At 45.5% G+C, this 17,156-nt stretch overlaps 1 protein-coding gene across 1 annotated transcript in view; it reads left to right on the top strand.

Annotated features, from left to right (window-relative positions):
- LOC138284363 (mucin-2-like) overlaps positions 1-17,156 on the top strand; it is a 1,502,605-nt gene that overhangs the window by 216,388 nt on the left and 1,269,061 nt on the right. Inside the window, exon 11 of the mRNA XM_069223056.1 lies at positions 15,330-15,434. Coding sequence (XP_069079157.1) covers positions 15,330-15,434 — 105 coding nt within the window. The remainder of the gene's footprint in view (positions 1-15,329; positions 15,435-17,156) is intronic.

Below are 17,156 nucleotides of genomic sequence, written 5' to 3' on the forward strand. Positions count from 1 at the left end.
CTGATCATCTCCCTTTAGAAAGGCAGCCTTGGTCCTTCTTCCTCCCTTGCTCTTCTTGTTGCTCAAGGAAGCAACCGTGACCTCACAATCCATAGCACTGAGCAGCCATACCTGAAGTGGTCAGCATTTGACTACCTCGTGCTACCCATTTTCTTTCCGATAAGCAGACAGCCTCTACCCTTCAATACACCCTCATCACTTATATTCTAAAACCTGTCATATTTTGTGATGTCTCACTATGCCTCATTAGTGCTCTGGATCCTCCTATGGTCGTATGCCAGCAACATTCACTGATCCCCAGCGCTTGCATCTGTCATCTAGTAACTCAGAGACTCTATTTGCTGGTATTTGTTACTTGCTTAAGTCATCAGCACACACCCACTGTTCAACCAAGAACAACAACACACACTCCAACAACGTATCTTCCACAAGACCGAAGAAACCACATAACAGTTCATGTGCCTGAATACAAGACTCACCACTGCCCTCCGCCTGATGAAAAGCACTTATTACTTCAGCATTCACCAATATCTCTCTCTGCTACTTAATCCCTTCACTGACTTTACCTCACTAGCTCTTCAGATACCAAGCAGTGTGTGGCTCGATCTCAGGCTGCCCAAACCTACACTGCTCAGTACATTGAATCCCAGCAAGCCTGAATGGGTAGCCAGCACTTCTGGAGCCCACCAGTGACATCAGTTGCAACCACAGAGTTGGGTGATGTTGAATGTGTGTTTGTGAGAGTCAACATGTATTCATCCATCCTTCAGTATGTCTGTCCATCCTATGGCTCAGTTGTCCTTTTATAAATAATTGCTTTCAGCTGTGTTAGTACAAATAGTTCAAAAGGAGCCAAAACGACAGTCTTAGAACGTATTTAATTGCTAAATGAAAGCCCACCATTAACATATCCATTAACTCAATTAGTTTGAGGGGACCCCTCAATGGATTTAACAGAATACATTAGACTGGCGTAGTGGTTCCTTGTGATAGGGAACATGCAGAGGGGTCAGTGTCATCATGCCTGGTTACTGCTTAGCCTGCCTGACCTTTGAGTACCTACCTGCACTGTGACATGTGTCTGCCGGCATGTGAGTTTGGGCCTCCTCACCTCACAATCCCTGCCTTCTATTCTTCAGGGACTCCCTACCAGCCCGTTGTGTACCTGATTGGTGTGTGCCTCAGCTGTGACTGCCTGCCTGCCATTTGAGCATTTGTCTAAATACTTTGCAAATGCATACTGATGGAAATAGGGTCTTTGGTTGGCAGTCAGGTTACCCCCTGTCCAAGCAAGGACACTCACTCTAACCAGGGTAAAAGAGAATCACCCTCAGCTAACCCCAATTTCCCCCTTGGTAGCTTGGTACCTACACACACAGTAATGCAATGAAAACACTACAAAATGACACAACACAGGTTTAGAACAATAGAAAATATTTATCTAAACAAAACAAGACCAAAACAACAAAAATCTACAATACACAAGTCAAGTTATCACTAAAAATGCAAAAAGAGTCTTTACGTAAATTTAAACACAACGCTAACGATGTTGGCGTGAAAATGTACCTTGGGTGCATCAAAAATAACCCTGCTCTGGCGACTGTGCATCAAAAAGGGCTTCTGATGCGTCAATTTCACTCACGAGCGAGACCTCATTTCTCCTTTAGTCGGGTCAGCGTTTGTCGTTTCTTCTCTCCGCAGGAGAGTGATGCGTCGATCCCGTCAGCACTTTCGGGTCCGGAAGGCCTTGTGTTGTTTTTACACACCCAGCGGTGTTTGCGTCAGAGTTTCAGCTGCATGATGGTCCGAAAACCACGCAGCGCGGATTACGATCATGATGCTGCGCGTCGTTTCTCCAGCTGCGGGTGTCGATCTTCCGATCGCATTGCAGGCGAGCATCAATTTTCAGCCACGAAGCCGGCGGCACATCGATTTTTCAGCCGCAGACCAGAGTTGCGTCGATCTTTTGCCCGTACGGCGATCTGTGCGTGGATTTCTCACTGTTGGGCTGCCAGCTTCTCTTCTCAGGGCCCCAGGAACTGGATGGGCACCACTTGGCAGAGTAGGAGTCTCTCCAGAGGCTCCAGGTGCTGGCAGAGAGAAGTCTTTGCTGTCCCTGAGACTTCTAACAACAGGAGGCAAGCTCTATATCAAGCCCTTGGAGAGTTCTTCACAAGAAGGAAGGCAACACAAAGTCCAGTCTTTGTCCTCAAGGACAGGCAAAAGCAGCAACTGCAGGATAGCTCCACAAAGCACAGTAACAGGCAGGGCAGCTCTTCTTCCTCAGCTCCTCAGCTCTTCTCCAGGCAGAGATTCCTTTTGGTTTCCAGAAGTGTTCTAAAGTCTGGGGTTTTGGGTGCCCTTCTTATACCCATTATTCCCTTTGAAGTAGGCCTACTTCAAAGGAAAGTCTCTCTTGATTTTGAAATCCTGCCTTGCCCAGGCCAGGCCCCAGACACACTCCAGGGGGTAGGAGACTGCATTGTGTGAGGGCAGGCACAGCCCTTTCAGGTGTGAGTGACCACTCCTCCCCTCCCTCCTAGAACAGATGGCTCATCAGGAAATGCAGGCTACACCCCAGCTCCCTTTGTGTCACTGTCTAGTGAGAGGTGCAACCAGCCCAACTGTCAACCTGACCCACACAGGGAATCAACAAACAGGCAGAGTCACAGAAATGGTTTCAGCAAGAAAATGCTCACTTTCTAAAAGTGGCATTTTCAAACACACAATCTTAAAATCAACTTTACTAAAAGATATATTTTTAAATTGTGAGCTCAGTGACCCCAAACTCCACATTTCCATCCGCTCCCAAAGGGAACCTACACTTTAATCATATTTAAAGGTAGCCCCCATGTTAACCTATGAGAGGGCCAGGCCTTGCAACAGTGAAAAACGAATTCAGCAATATTTCACTGTCAGGACATATAAAACACATCACTATGGCCCTCATTACGACCCTGGGCTGGCGGAACCTTTTCTCAAATTATGACATCGGTGGTTTGGCTCAAGCCAAACCGCCAATGTACCACTCCGTCCTTCCGGGTGGTAACGGCCGCTGGACTGGAGACTTCGGTCTCCAGCCCGTCGGCCTCACAATCCCACCCTCAGGATTATGACCCCACCTACCGCCATGGTTTTCGTGGCAAGCTTATCGCCACAAAAACCATGGTGTTTGGCACTATCAGTGCCAGGGAATTCCTTCCCTGGCACTGATAGGGGTCTCCCCCGCTCCCTCCCAGGCCTCCCCCACCCTCCGCCTCCCTCTCCTGCCTCCCCACACATTTGCACACCCACACACATACACACACGCATATCCACATCCACCCACACATGCACACATACCCACACACCGCAACACACACCAACATACTCTGCCGCACACATGCATTCACAACACACAATGTACACTCAGGCATTCACGCACTCATTCAATGCGACTCACACCTGCATGCACGCAGTCATTAACAGATACCCCCACACAGACAAAACACCCTCACACACGCACATAACACCCCCACCCCCCTCTCCTGTCGGAGCAGCCGACTTACCTGTGTGCAGGGGGTCCTCCGGCTGGAGACGGGACGCAGTGCTGCTGTCAGCAGCAGCGCCTGCCAGCTAAACACCGCCAGGCCGTTTCACTGCTCATGATACGGTAGGTGGAGTTTTGCTGGTGTGGCGCTGCTTCTGACAGCAGTGCCACCTTGCCACCATCCGCCACCATGACTGTCGGGGGTATTCCATCAGCCTTATGGTGGAATTCCGTCAAGGGTCATAATGCGGGTGGGCGGCTGGTAGCCACGGCGACGGTATGTTGGCTGCCGTCGCCGTGGCGGCAGGCAGCAGTTACCACCAATGTCTTAATGAGGGCCTATATGTCCTACCTTAACCATACACTGCACCCTGCCCTGGGGCTACGTAGGGCCTACCTTAGGGGTGCCTTAAATGTAAGAAAAGGGAAGGTTTAGGCCTGGCAAGTGGGTACACTTGCCAAGTCGAATTTACAGTTAAAAACTGCACATACAGACACTGCAGTGGCTGGTCTAACACATCATTACAGAGCTACTTATGTGGGTGGCACAACGAGTGCTGCAGGCCTACTAGTAGCATTTGATTTACAAGCCCTTGCACCTCTAGTGCACTTTACTAGGGACTTACTAGTAAATCAAATATGCCAATCATGGATAAGCCCACTTGCACTTCAGCACTGGTTAGCAGTGGTAAAGTGCCCAGAGTAACACAAACAGCAAAAACAGAGTCTAGTACACATCAACAATCTGGGAAACAGAGGCAAAAAGTTAAGGGAGACCACGCCAAGGATGAAAAGTCTAACACATATGTACATGCCCACCCTTGAGTGCCTACTTCCTTACCATGTGAGTGCCTGCTTACCTACCTATCTAGCCTTCTGTCTGCATTGTGCATGCTATTATTTCATCACTATGCATGCCAATCAGCCTTCCCTGTCCGTATCGATCTGTGCTAATACATCTTCCACCCTGACTAGATGTCTGCCTTTCCTGAGGTGTTCTCTGTCTCCCCTGTGATTGAGCATTTGGTCTGAGAGTCTAGGATACCTGAATGAGTGTGTGCCTAACTTATGAGTGTCTGTCTTTCCTCCATGAGTATCCCTATGATTAATATGATTGGCTCCTTGCCATAAGTATTTCAATGACCTGAGTGATTCCCTGCTCTGATGTCTATATGACATTTGTGTATGGATGCAATGTGCTATATTGTTCAGTGATAAGCAACCTTTATTAAAGATAATCAATTATTTGCCACTGATATTAAAATCTCCATGAGACTTGTTGAGTCTCCATGCCAATGGTTTTGAGTAGTTTCTATTCTCAATTTTGAGGAGCATCTCCTTGAGGGGGTCTGAAAGTATTTGTTTCCTTGAGGAAAAGAAATAAAATCTGATTCCACATTGTCATTAGCATCCAACGTCCTCCAGACATGGTTAAAAGATTTGTAAAAAAAGAGGTATCAAGATTTATTAGGAAGAAGAAATAATCAAAAATCAATCTGATGGAGGTATGAGAACAAAGGCAATTTATTAACTTATTCACCTTTGAATCTGCTGTGGAGAATTAAACCACATTTATTTAAAATTGTTTGGGTGTATTTTAGACGTTTGGGCAGACTTTATTTTAACATTACAGTTTTTAAAGTAAGACCCAGCATCTCTAATTTATGTTCGCCAAGGGCTGCTTAAGTCTTGAAACAGGGCCCTGGAAACTCTTGGGTTGCCGCCATTTTGTGTACGGAAACTTTAGTTAATTTTGAAGATGCCTATGTCACACCAAAAGTCTCTCTACAGAAAGGAAAGAAAAGAAATTCAATACTAGAACAGTGCAAAACAGAACAAGGTTTACAGGTCTTAGAAAACTACTGCAGTTGAAATGCTTTGGCCAAAGATCACAGAGCCCAGGTGTGAGAAAACAGGGCTGATTGCAGAGGCCCCATAACTTTTTGCCCCCATTTTCCACTTTTTGCTGGTGTTTTCCTGACTTTAAAGGTGCCCTGGGTACTGCTAACCAGTCCCAGGGCCTGTGCTCTGTGTAAAATGGATATGCAAATTAGGCTAATTATAATTGGCTAAGTTAACCTACCTATAAGTCCCTAGTATATGGTAGGGCATGTAGGTTTAGGGACCACAGCATAGGTGGTGCACACCTAGGTGCATTGCTGAGGTGCCCAGTGTCCTTTTAAAAGCAAGCCTGCCTTGCTGGCTGCTTTTAAATTAAAGTTATATGCAAATTCGACTTTGGAATTAAAGGTACTTCCAAAGTCTTAAACTACCTTATTTTTACATATAAGTCACCCCTAAGGTGTGCCCTATGTGCCCCTAGGGCTGGGTGCCATGTAACTATAAGCAGGGACTTTATAAAAATAGATTTATAAGCCCTGGTGAGGTAAAAACAGCCAAATTTGTTTTTCCCTCATTGAAGTAAATGGCCTTCATAGGCTAGAATGGGCAGACTTTATTTTAAATGTTAAAGTCTCCTTAAATGTTACATACCAAGAATTTGGTATCAAATTGATTGTTGTAATAAATCCCACAACTTCCAGTTGTTGGATTTAATATAACTTGTCCAGGTAAAAAGTTTAGACTTTACCTAAAAAGTTGCCAATTTCAGCTCTGCATTGTTTTTGCTGCTGTGCTCTGATTGGCCAGCCTGCAGCAGCTTCTGCCAGGCTACCTTGATGAGGTGTGAAGTGGCCTGACTTCACACAAAGGAATGTGCTTGGGGGAGAGAATCTCCCCTAAGCAGATGGTGAGGCAGGAAGGGGGAGGGCTGCCAAACTGGTCTTCAAAGGCAGAGAAGGACATTTGCAGCACCCAGCAACACCCCCACATCCTGCAACCCCAGACAGCTAGGTGCCCCCTTGATTAGAGTAGGAGAGGGCAGGAGAGGGGTGTGTTTATGATTTTTAGCCACACCAGTGGGTGGGCTCAGCCAGATGTAACCTCCAAAAATCAGATTCATCCATGTTGGATTTTTAGAGACTGTTGCCTTCTGGGATGGATTTTTGCCACACTTCCCAGGAAGTGGTCATCACAGGGGGACGACCCTGTCCCTGATTGGAGAACCAGGGCCCCCCTGCTTTTCACCCAGGAGCAAGGATAAAACTGGCAGACCTGCACCCACACCTCAGATCCCCTCCAGAATTCAACAAGAAAGGAACTAAAGAAGAAGAAGGACTGCCCTGCTGGACCCCTGGCCTGCACCTGGACCCTGCACTCAGAAGGACTGCACCAGCTGCACACTTGGGCTTCACCACAAGAAGGACTTTGCCTGGCTTCAACTGGTTCAAGGAGGGACTCCCTGTTTGCTACAGGTGAAAAATTGCTAAACCAGAGTCCCCTGCACCAACTCCTGAAGAAAGCGACCAGCTGACCACTGTCCAGTGGCCAAAAAGGAGTTTGCGCCAGGTGCATTCTGGGAGTTGAAGTCCGCACCCCCCAAGGACCATCACAGAACTTCTGGACCCTTGGGGTGAGCTGTGGACCCCAAAAGAACCTTAAAAGAACATCTGGGTGAAGCCCCAGAAGTTTGGAGAAGATTTGACAAATTTTGTAAAAAAGCTCCAGAGAGGGACCGACCCGCCGTGGAAATTCTAGCCGGCTTGCCTCAACCGCGACCCGGCCTGACTTCGTGGTTCGTCCCGGTAAAGAAAAACATCCAAAAAAGAGACTAAGTCCGAAGGTAAAAAGTTGACCGGGACCTCCCAGCCATCGTATCCGAGAAGGGCTCCATGGACGTCGGATCAAGATCCAGGTTTACCCCGGTCGAAGGACTTTTATCTCGAAAAAACGATTAAGTCCGAAGGTAAAAGTCTCCACCGAGGAAACCCACATCGCGTATCCGGACAAGGGCTCCAGGAGGTCGGATTCAACTGGCAGGTTCGTCCCGGTGAAGAAAAACTTCAAAATAAAGACTAAGTCAGAAGGTAACTTTTTAACCGAGGCCTCCCGCGACCTGTAGCCGAGCAGGGCTCCATCGCGGTCGGCCTGAAAGTTTGACTTTGCCCCGGTCGAGGTGCAACCAGATGACCCGATTGGCGCTTTTTGTTTCTAAGCGCTAGAAAAGTAATAATTCTTTAAAAATTCATATCTCCGGTTCCCCTGAACCGATTTTAATCGTTTTTGTGTCATTTTAAAGATAAAAATATAAACTATTTTTATAAATTGGTGTTGGATTTTTTTACTGTTTCCTGTGTTTTATTTAATTACTGTTTTGTGATATTTGAATGCTTTACACTTTGTCTCCTAAGTTAAGCCTTGACTCTCGTTGCCAAGCTACCAAGGGTTGAGCTGGGATTAATTTACTGAGACCTAACTGTACCTATGTGGAGGTTAGTGGCTTGTTGCTAGGTGTAGGTACCTACCTGCCCTACCAATAACCCATTTTCCAACATAATTAGAAGCAGCGACGGGATCCTGTACTTGTGTTCAATATCACGTTACAGTTTTAGGTAAAACAAATTAAAAATCCTTTAAATTGTCCTAGTGCAAAAATTGTTTTTAATTTTTAATTTGGATTAATTTCAATTATTGAATTTTTGTAATTTTTCTAAATTCTTGTTTCCAATTTTTGCAAAAGGTTTTTGTTGACACAAAACTAGGGAACTATGGAGCTTGATCTGGCTAGCCTACCCACACTGACAGTAGTCCAGCTTAGGGGGTTGTGTATTGAAAGAGGGTTGCCTGCAACCACTGATCTCAGGAAGCAAATCCTGATCACATCCCTGACAGCATGGGCTGAGGCCCAAGAGGTAGAGTCAGAAGAAGCTCCAGAGGAGGGAGAAAGAAGGGAGGATGCAAGCTCTAACCACTCAGGGGAGGGAAGGCATCTGAGCCTAAGTGAGGATGAGGAAGAATGGTCCTCAGTAAACACAGTCACTAGGGGCAGATCCAAAGCTAGTGGTGGGAAGGGGGTCCTTTCAGGAGGAGAGAACCCATCCATCAGAGAAAGAGAGCTGGAGGCCCAGCTAGCATACATAGCTTTGGAAGCAGAGAAGCTGGCCCTAGAAAAGAAAAAGTGGGCATACAAAGAAAAAAGAGATGGAAGCAGCGATAAAGAAGCTGAGGTGTCCATGGGTGGGGGAGTTTGCCCCAGATTACCCAAGGGGGTAGTTCCTGCTTATGTAGAGGGGGATGACATAGATAAGTGGCTGGGGGCCTTTGAGAGGGCACTCCAAATGAGAAGGGTTAGGCCTCAATACTGGGGTTCCCTTTTGTGGGAGTTGGTCCCCAACTCAGGGAGGGATAGGCTTCTGACCTTAAGGGGGGAGGAGGCAGATTCATACCCTAGTATGAAGAGGTGCTTAGCCAAGAAGTTTGGTCTGACCCCAGAGCAATATAGAATGAAGTTCAGGGACACCCAGAAGGTCAGTACCCAGTCTTGGGTTGACTTTGTGGACATTTCACTAAAGGCACTAGAGGGCTGGATTATTGGTAACAAAGTAGATACTTATGAGGGGTTATACAATCTGATCATGAGAGAGCACATCTTGACCAATTGTATCCAAGAAAGGTTACGCCAGCATCTAGTGGACTCTAAGCAGACCAACCCTAGAGAGCTAGGGGAGGCAGCTGATGAGTGGTTGAGAACCAGGGTGGTTGTCAAGTCCCAGGGGGGAGACTCCAAGAAGGGGGGGACAGGTCCCCAAAAACCTAAGGAGGGAGGTGGTAAGCCCACCACAGAGACTCCCTCTGTACCCCAGAACCCTAAGAAGGAGGAGAGTAAATCCCACTCCCACTCTGACAAGCAGAGACAGGGAGACCCAGGGTTAAAAAAACTTTTGGACAGTAGGGCTTGCTTTGACTGTCAGCAGACAGGTCACTTCAGAGGAGATGCAGCCTGTCCAAGGAAGGTGGTTAGCACTGGGCTGTCCAGTGTAGCCATAGAGGAGGATTCCTCAGATGATGAAGTCCTCCTAGCATTGTGCTGGGAGACAGGACCAGATGGTAAGCTGGTGATCCCTGAGGGTGGGAGTAGGCACTTCCACCACATTCAAGTGAATGGGATCCCTACCACTGGCCTGAGGGACACCTGTGCCAGTCACACTATAGTGAGTGACCGGTTAGTGACGCCAGACATGTATGTCCCAGGAAAGACAAAGAAAGTCAGGATAGCCACAGGGGAGGTCACCTCCAAACCTGTAGCCATAGTGCCCCTAGAGAGGGAGGGTATCCTTGACTGGATTAGGGTGGTAGTCAGTGCTGACCTTCCCCTAGATTGTATCCTGGGCAATGACCTCCCAGAGGTGGGTCTGGTCACAGATGGGGTGGTCGCCTGGGGCGCCCCCCCAACCCAAAGTCCTGGGGAGTCTGTCCCTACAGTTAGGAGACAGGGGTCCTCAAGAAAAGGAAAGAAGAAAAGGAAGGGTAGGCCACTCTTAAAGAGAGTTCCAGGGAGCCAAGGGCCTTCTGCCCCAGTAGGGGGGGAGCCCAGAGTTGGCACTGGTGAGGCCTCACCTGACCCCAAGGAAGTCCTGAGTAGTCAGGCAGCTGTCCAGATGCAAGGTGTTGCCCCTGCACTGACAGAAGGGAGAGTGGAAGGAGGGTGTCTGCCACAGGAGGTGGTAGCCCCCCACTCTAGACAGCAAGAGGGGTGCCAGGACCCCAAAGAAGCCCCTAAAGCAGCTCAGCCACCTGTCAGTGGAGAGCTTAGGGTGTGGTTCTGGGTACTGACAGCTGTCAGTAGCCTCTGCTGGGTGCTAGCCTTCCAGGCAGCACTGTACTTGGCCTGGGAGGCAGACCCCAGGGCCAATAGCAAAGTAGGCCCCCTGACCCTATTGGTCATGGTGGGGTTGCTCAAGTGTTGGGTGACCTCTTTGTGTAAGCTAGGTGTTGCCCTAGCAAAGTTTGGAGTAGGGGAGGTGGGCACCTCACTACCCAAGTTGGCAGAGAGAAAGGAAGAAGACCCCCCTAGAGGGAAGTTTCAGTTTGAGTTGGGTCCTTTTACTGTTGGGATGGCTTCACTACCCAGAGGGAGTGACCCTGACAGGGGGATGTAAGGCAGAGTAGGCCCTGCAAAGGGACAGCCAGTTTTCTTCACTGTCTTCCTCGCCTAACAAGCCAGGAAGACTCTCCCAGGGTTGGGCTGAGTCTCCTGGGCGTGTGGGCTGGGGGGGGGGTTGTGTGAGAAAACAGGGCTGATTGCAGAGGCCCCATAACTTTTTGCCCCCATTTTCCACTTTTTGCTGGTGTTTTCCTGACTTTAAAGGTGCCCTGGGTACTGCTAACCAGTCCCAGGGCCTGTGCTCTGTGTAAAATGGATATGCAAATTAGGCTAATTATAATTGGCTAAGTTAACCTACCTATAAGTCCCTAGTATATGGTAGGGCATGTAGGTTTAGGGACCACAGCATAGGTGGTGCACACCTAGGTGCATTGCTGAGGTGCCCAGTGTCATTTTAAAAGCAAGCCTGCCTTGCTGGCTGCTTTTAAATTAAAGGTATATGCAATTCGACTTTGGAATTAAAGGTACTTCCAAAGTCTTAAACTACCTTATTTTTACATATAAGTCACCCCTAAGGTGTGCCCTATGTGCCCCTAGGGCTGGGTGCCATGTAACTATAAGCAGGGACTTTATAAAAATAGATTTATAAGCCCTGGTGAGGTAAAAACAGCCAAATTCGTTTTTCCCTCATTGAAGTAAATGGCCTTCATAGGCTAGAATGGGCAGACTTTATTTTAAATTTTAAAGTCTCCTTAAATGTTACATACCAAGAATTTGGTATCAAATTGATTGTTGTAATAAATCCCACAACTTCCAGTTGTTGGATTTAATATAACTTTAATATAACTTGTCCAGGTAAAAAGTTTAGACTTTACCTAAAAAGTTGCCAATTTCAGCTCTGCATTGTTTTTGCTGCTGTGCTCTGATTGGCCAGCCTGCAGCAGCTTCTGCCAGGCTACCTTGATGAGGTGTGAAGTGGCCTGACTTCACACAAAGGAATGTGCTTGGGGGAGAGAATCTCCCCTCAGCAGATGGTGAGGCAGGAAGGGGGAGGGCTTCCAAACTGGTCTTCAAAGGCAGAGAAGGACATTTGCAGCACCCAGCAACACCCCCACATCCTGCAACCCCAGACAGCTAGGTGCCCCCTTGATTAGAGTAGGAGAGGGCAGGAGAGGGGTGTGTTTATGATTTTTAGCCACACCAGTGGGTGGGCTCAGCCAGATTAACCTCCAAAAATCAGATTCATCCATGTTGGATTTTGTTGCCTTCTGGGATGGATTTTTGCCACACTTCCCAGGAAGTGGTCATCACAGGGGGACGACCCTGTCCCTGATAGGAGAACCAGGGCCCCCCTGCTTTTCACCCAGGAGCAAGGATAAAACTGGCAGACCTGCACCCACACCTCAGATCCCCTCCAGAATTCAACAAGAAAGGAACTAAAGAAGAAGAAGGACTGCCCTGCTGGACCCCTGGCCTGCACCTGGACCCTGCACTCAGAAGGACTGCACCAGCTGCACACTTGGGCTTCACCACAAGAAGGACTTTGCCTGGCTTCAACTGGTTCAAGGAGGGACTCCCTGTTTGCTACAGGTGAAAAATTGCTAAACCAGAGTCCCCTGCACCAACTCCTGAAGAAAGCGACCAGCTGACCACTGTCCAGTGGCCAAAAAGGAGTTTGCGCCAGGTGCATTCTGGGAGTTGAAGTCCGCACCCCCCAAGGACCATCACAGAACTTCTGGACCCTTGGGGTGAGCTGTGGACCCCAAAAGAACCTTAAAAGAACATCTGGGTGAAGCCCCAGAAGTTTGGAGAAGATTTGACAAATTTTGTAAAAAAGCTCCAGAGAGGGACCGACCCGCCGCGGAAATTCTAGCCGGCTTGCCTCAACCGCGACCCGGCCTGACTTCGTGGTTCGTCCCGGTAAAGAAAAACATCCAAAAAAGAGACTAAGTCCGAAGGTAAAAAGTTGACCGGGACCTCCCAGCCATCGTATCCGAGAAGGGCTCCATGGACGTCGGATCAAGATCCAGGTTTACCCCGGTCGAAGGACTTTCATCTCGAAAAAACGACTAAGTCCGAAGGTAAAAGTCTCCACCGAGGAAACCCACATCGCGTATCCGGACAAGGGCTCCAGGAGGTCGGATTCAACTGGCAGGTTCGTCCCGGTGAAGAAAAACTTCAAAATAAAGACTAAGTCAGAAGGTAACTTTTTAACCGAGGCCTCCCGCGACCTGTAGCCGAGCAGGGCTCCATCGCGGTCGGCCTGAAAGTTTGACTTTGCCCCGGTCGAGGTGCAACCAGATGACCCGATTGGCGCTTTTTGTTTCTAAGCGCTAGAAAAGTAATAATTCTTTAAAAATTCATATCTCCGGTTCCCCTGAACCGATTTTAATCGTTTTTGTGTCATTTTAAAGATAAAAATATAAACTATTTTTATAAATTGGTTTTGGATTTTTAAACTGTTTCCTGTGTTTTATTTAATTACTGTTTTGTGATATTTGAATGCTTTACACTTTGTCTCCTAAGTTAAGCCTTGACGCTCGTTGCCAAGCTACCAAGGGTTGAGCTGGGATTAATTTACTGAGACCTAACTGTACCTATGTGGAGGTTAGTGGCTTGTTGCTAGGTGTAGGTACCTACCTGCCCTACCAATAACCCATTTTCCAACACCAGGTATCGAATTGTACTAACAATTTTTATAAAGCAACACCTGCCTAACAGTGATGTATCTGTCTTCTGTCTATCTATCCATCCATCGTTTGGACCACAAATATTATTAATAAACATTATGTCACTGAAACATAATGAAATAACATTCACTAGGAATTAAAATAAAATGTTTAATTTGGGAAATGTGCTCACTTTGGTGTCAACCATGACTGGTTTAATATTATAAAATACCTGTCTAATGAAGATGTATTTTACTTGTGGAAAATTCAATGAACTGAATAATTAATATTAATATGTAGTAAAGGGATTATTATGTTTAAATGGGAAAATTAAATGTTTATTAAATATGGGCCAACATGAAGAGGCCTAAAGCTAATTCTACGTTTTAAAAACATTGTGCAATGTTTTCCTGTCTCAACAGACTTGCTCACTGTGGAAAAGTTCTTATGTTGTAACATTTGTCTGTCTCCCTGGTGAGAAACTGTACCCAGGAACAATAGTCTTGAGTGCAAATTTATAACCTGCAACAATTGCATTCTACTGAGGAAACTGGTGAGAGATGATGAGTCAATCGTGAATGCAGAAAATGAAGAAAAGGAACTTCTGAGAACTGGGAGTGAATTTAATTGACTCTGACTTAAACCACCCCATAGACTGACCAATAGAAGCTCCGATAGTTGCCTTCTAGGACTTCAGTATAACAAATCTAGATGATGTCAGTTCAGACTTGCTTTTACTCTGCTAGTTAAATGATGTGCTCCTATTTTCTTAGCTTTTTGCCTATGATTCTGTCAGTTCAGATGCATTAAGGCCACACATAACTGAACTGTTCCCTATTATGCCATTGCTCAATGAAGAATACCAGAAGATGCTCCACTGATGAATACATTGCTTCTTGCTGATCCAATTAGGAGAGGTATAACCAAATGTGCATTTTTCTTTCTTTCAGATTTTTTTGTTTCCTCTTTTAGAAACACATCTGCAATCTGTTTGGTTAGCGGCATAGTCAGATGTTTTCAAAATCAAATTTTTGTCTTCTTTTTTTTTTGCATGAAGCCAAAACATGCTTATCTAATTAGAGAATTTAAGGATGTTATATTCTAAATTCAACAGTTTCATATAAATTGATTGTAAATGATTAATCTACAATACCTAAATATATTTTGTTTCTATAATTCATCTGTTATTGTTGTTATTCTGCATCGTGGTTATTGAATGCTAAATGATAAATATGCTGTCTAGGTTAAGATTCTTCCGAAGATTTGGTCAGCCTGTGTTATTCTTGTTCTTTTATCATTTGGTATTGTATCTGATTTACGTGATCTTAGCATTGTTTGCTTCAACTTTACTAAACTGGTGTGGTGATTCATAGCCACATAGGCCATGCTGCCTTTAAATTACTGACTATTGAAAGTGATGTTTATTTTGTTTGATATTGTCAATACTGTTTGTTAGGATGGTATCTCACTTCTATCTGAGTCCAAAGATTTGTGTCGACCTCTAATGATAATTGATGGTTACCCTATACGTGTCACCTTATAAATAAATTATCAAAATAAATATAAGGCTGGACATGCCTATCTATCTATCTATCTATCTATCTATCTATCTATCTATCTATCTATCTATCTATCTATCTATCTATCTATCTATCTATCTATCTATCGGTGTGTCTGACTACCTTCTCCTTCTGATTGTGCGTCATTCATATGAAGGAATGAAGGGGTTGTGAGAGTGGTGGTTTTAGATTACCATATGGAATGTTTAATTTCTTTGCCATACATTACAGGGAGTGCATTTTCCTATTTTTTGACTTGTAGAGTAATAAAATTGAAATATGCTAGAATTGGATAATTGGAGAAAAGGAACTAGCAGTATATGTATGTGGTATTACAGGTGTATTATTCTGAAGACATTCTAACAGATGAATTCTTGTGTCTCAAATTTCAGTTACTAGTGATGACAAACAATAGTCTGTTTTACCTAAGAATTCTATTATCTTCACGTACTCTCAGAAATATCCTATATGTCGGAATATGTTCAATGAAATATGCAAGAGAACAAGCGCTAGTCTTCTGTTGTCAGATATGTTGAACACCTCTGCAATAGAGAGCAGTAAGGTGGCTTTGTTGCATTCTCAGTGAAGCCCTTCTTAACCAATCCAAACCATGCATTCTTCTTCCCTAGCTTTGTTCTGACAGTCCATTCGTCATCGAAGGCGACCTGCGGAGTAATGATAAAACTGGCCTCAGTAATGTACTTACACGTGTTATCCTGCTTTACGGCACCAAGGTAAGTACAGGTCAACCATGAGGAGAAATTGGTCTGTCTATGCTAGATTTCACCTTCCTAACCCTTAAAGCTATGTAGTCCATCTGTGCCCTCGCCTAATCATCACCTTTCAAGACACTTGTTGCCTTAGAATACGTCTTCAAAATAGATACTCTCCATGTAGAGCTCATATGTTTTATTATCTATTTAAACAGTGGCACAAATGCAAGTGTATGGGTCAAACACAAATGGTACACTATGCGATTACATTTTTTGAGACTCACCTATGCCCTCCTGTCTTCCATCCATCATAACCTTTTATGCTGTTGTGCAATTGAAATTATTATAGCTATGGAAACCTTCAGGAGCAGTTGGAAAACTGGAGTTCATTGAGTTTCTTGACTGTACACAACAAATTGCCTCACAGTAGGAGGACACTCTGAAGGAATGTGTCTTTAAGTCACATTTGTTGTATGACATTGGCGGTATTGTTAGTGGAGTGAGCCCATAAGAAAGGCCTAGGGCTTCACACAGCCAGAGAAAAAAGACGTGTGCTGGTTACAGACTCAATGCCGGGTCTTTCAAAGAGCACTTTGGGGAATGGTGTAATTATATCGATCATGAGTAGGATGACTAGGTTTTTAAAACTAAAGACTGGGATGTTTCACGAAAATCGAGGTAGGATTAGAATTTCTAATAGACAGAGGGTGCAGAATTATTTACAAGACAGTGCTCACAAACGTAGAAAACAGACACCGAGGCACTAGGAAGAATGAAAAAATAAAACTTTACACAAGATATCATAAGTGCTATTGAAACTGGTTTCTGAAAAGGCGGGTACTTAATCCTCCCTTGGAACACATAAAAGCTCGACCCTCTCTGAAAACTGTGAAATCTGCCAGGACAGATGAGCAAAACACAGGACTGCCCTGTCAAATCTTGGACGCATGTTACACTAATCATGAATCAGGTTGGTGCTGCAGACAGAGCGTGAGACTGTCACTGCTTGGTGTTTGGCTGTGTAAATGATGCAGCAAGACCAGTAACAGGTTAGAGCTGGAAGAGGTAGTCAGTGGTTCTTCTGAGGGAGGGGTGATGTGGTCATATTTGCGTTGACCAATGATTAGGTGGGTGATGCGTGGGATGCTTATTACTTTTATGGTGTGAGGCTAGGAATGCTTATATTTTTTACATTAAGGCGTGGGTCAAAGTGAAGAGCTTGTTCCAGCACAGAAAGTTGAGCTTTTAAGTGGCGTATGTTGCTGGATCAATGATACCTTGAGGTGTAATTGTATGCCATTGGCATACTCAAGCAGCAAAGAATTCCACATTATGAGTCACCCTACCTACACCCATCCTGCAAATCGGAGGGGCAATGAGGCTATGAGCGTAAGGGGCTGGAGAGTAGACTGTGTCTGCTGTCTGTCTTTAGGTGTTGAGCTAAAAGTGGGTTACTTTTGTGGCCAAGAAAGAGGTCATGTTCGATGACATCTGTCACAACCTAGAAGAAAAACCTGAGTGAGGTCTGAAAGAGGCAACCACCCATTACTTTCCAGAACCCTATTCCAATATAATGAGTGTAGAAGAAGTGAAGAAGGAGTTGTTGTTTGAGGCAGAGTCGGAGCTTTATCTGGTGTAGGTGCCTAGAGGTGTGCAAGAAAAGAAATGCCACGTGTGTACACGGCTGAAGTTTTGCCTCAGAATGGCACAAGGCTGTTGTGAAAATCAAAGGGGCATATTTAT

This window comes from Pleurodeles waltl, chromosome 3_1 (assembly GCF_031143425.1).
Source record: "Pleurodeles waltl isolate 20211129_DDA chromosome 3_1, aPleWal1.hap1.20221129, whole genome shotgun sequence".
NCBI lineage: Eukaryota > Metazoa > Chordata > Amphibia > Caudata > Salamandridae > Pleurodeles > Pleurodeles waltl.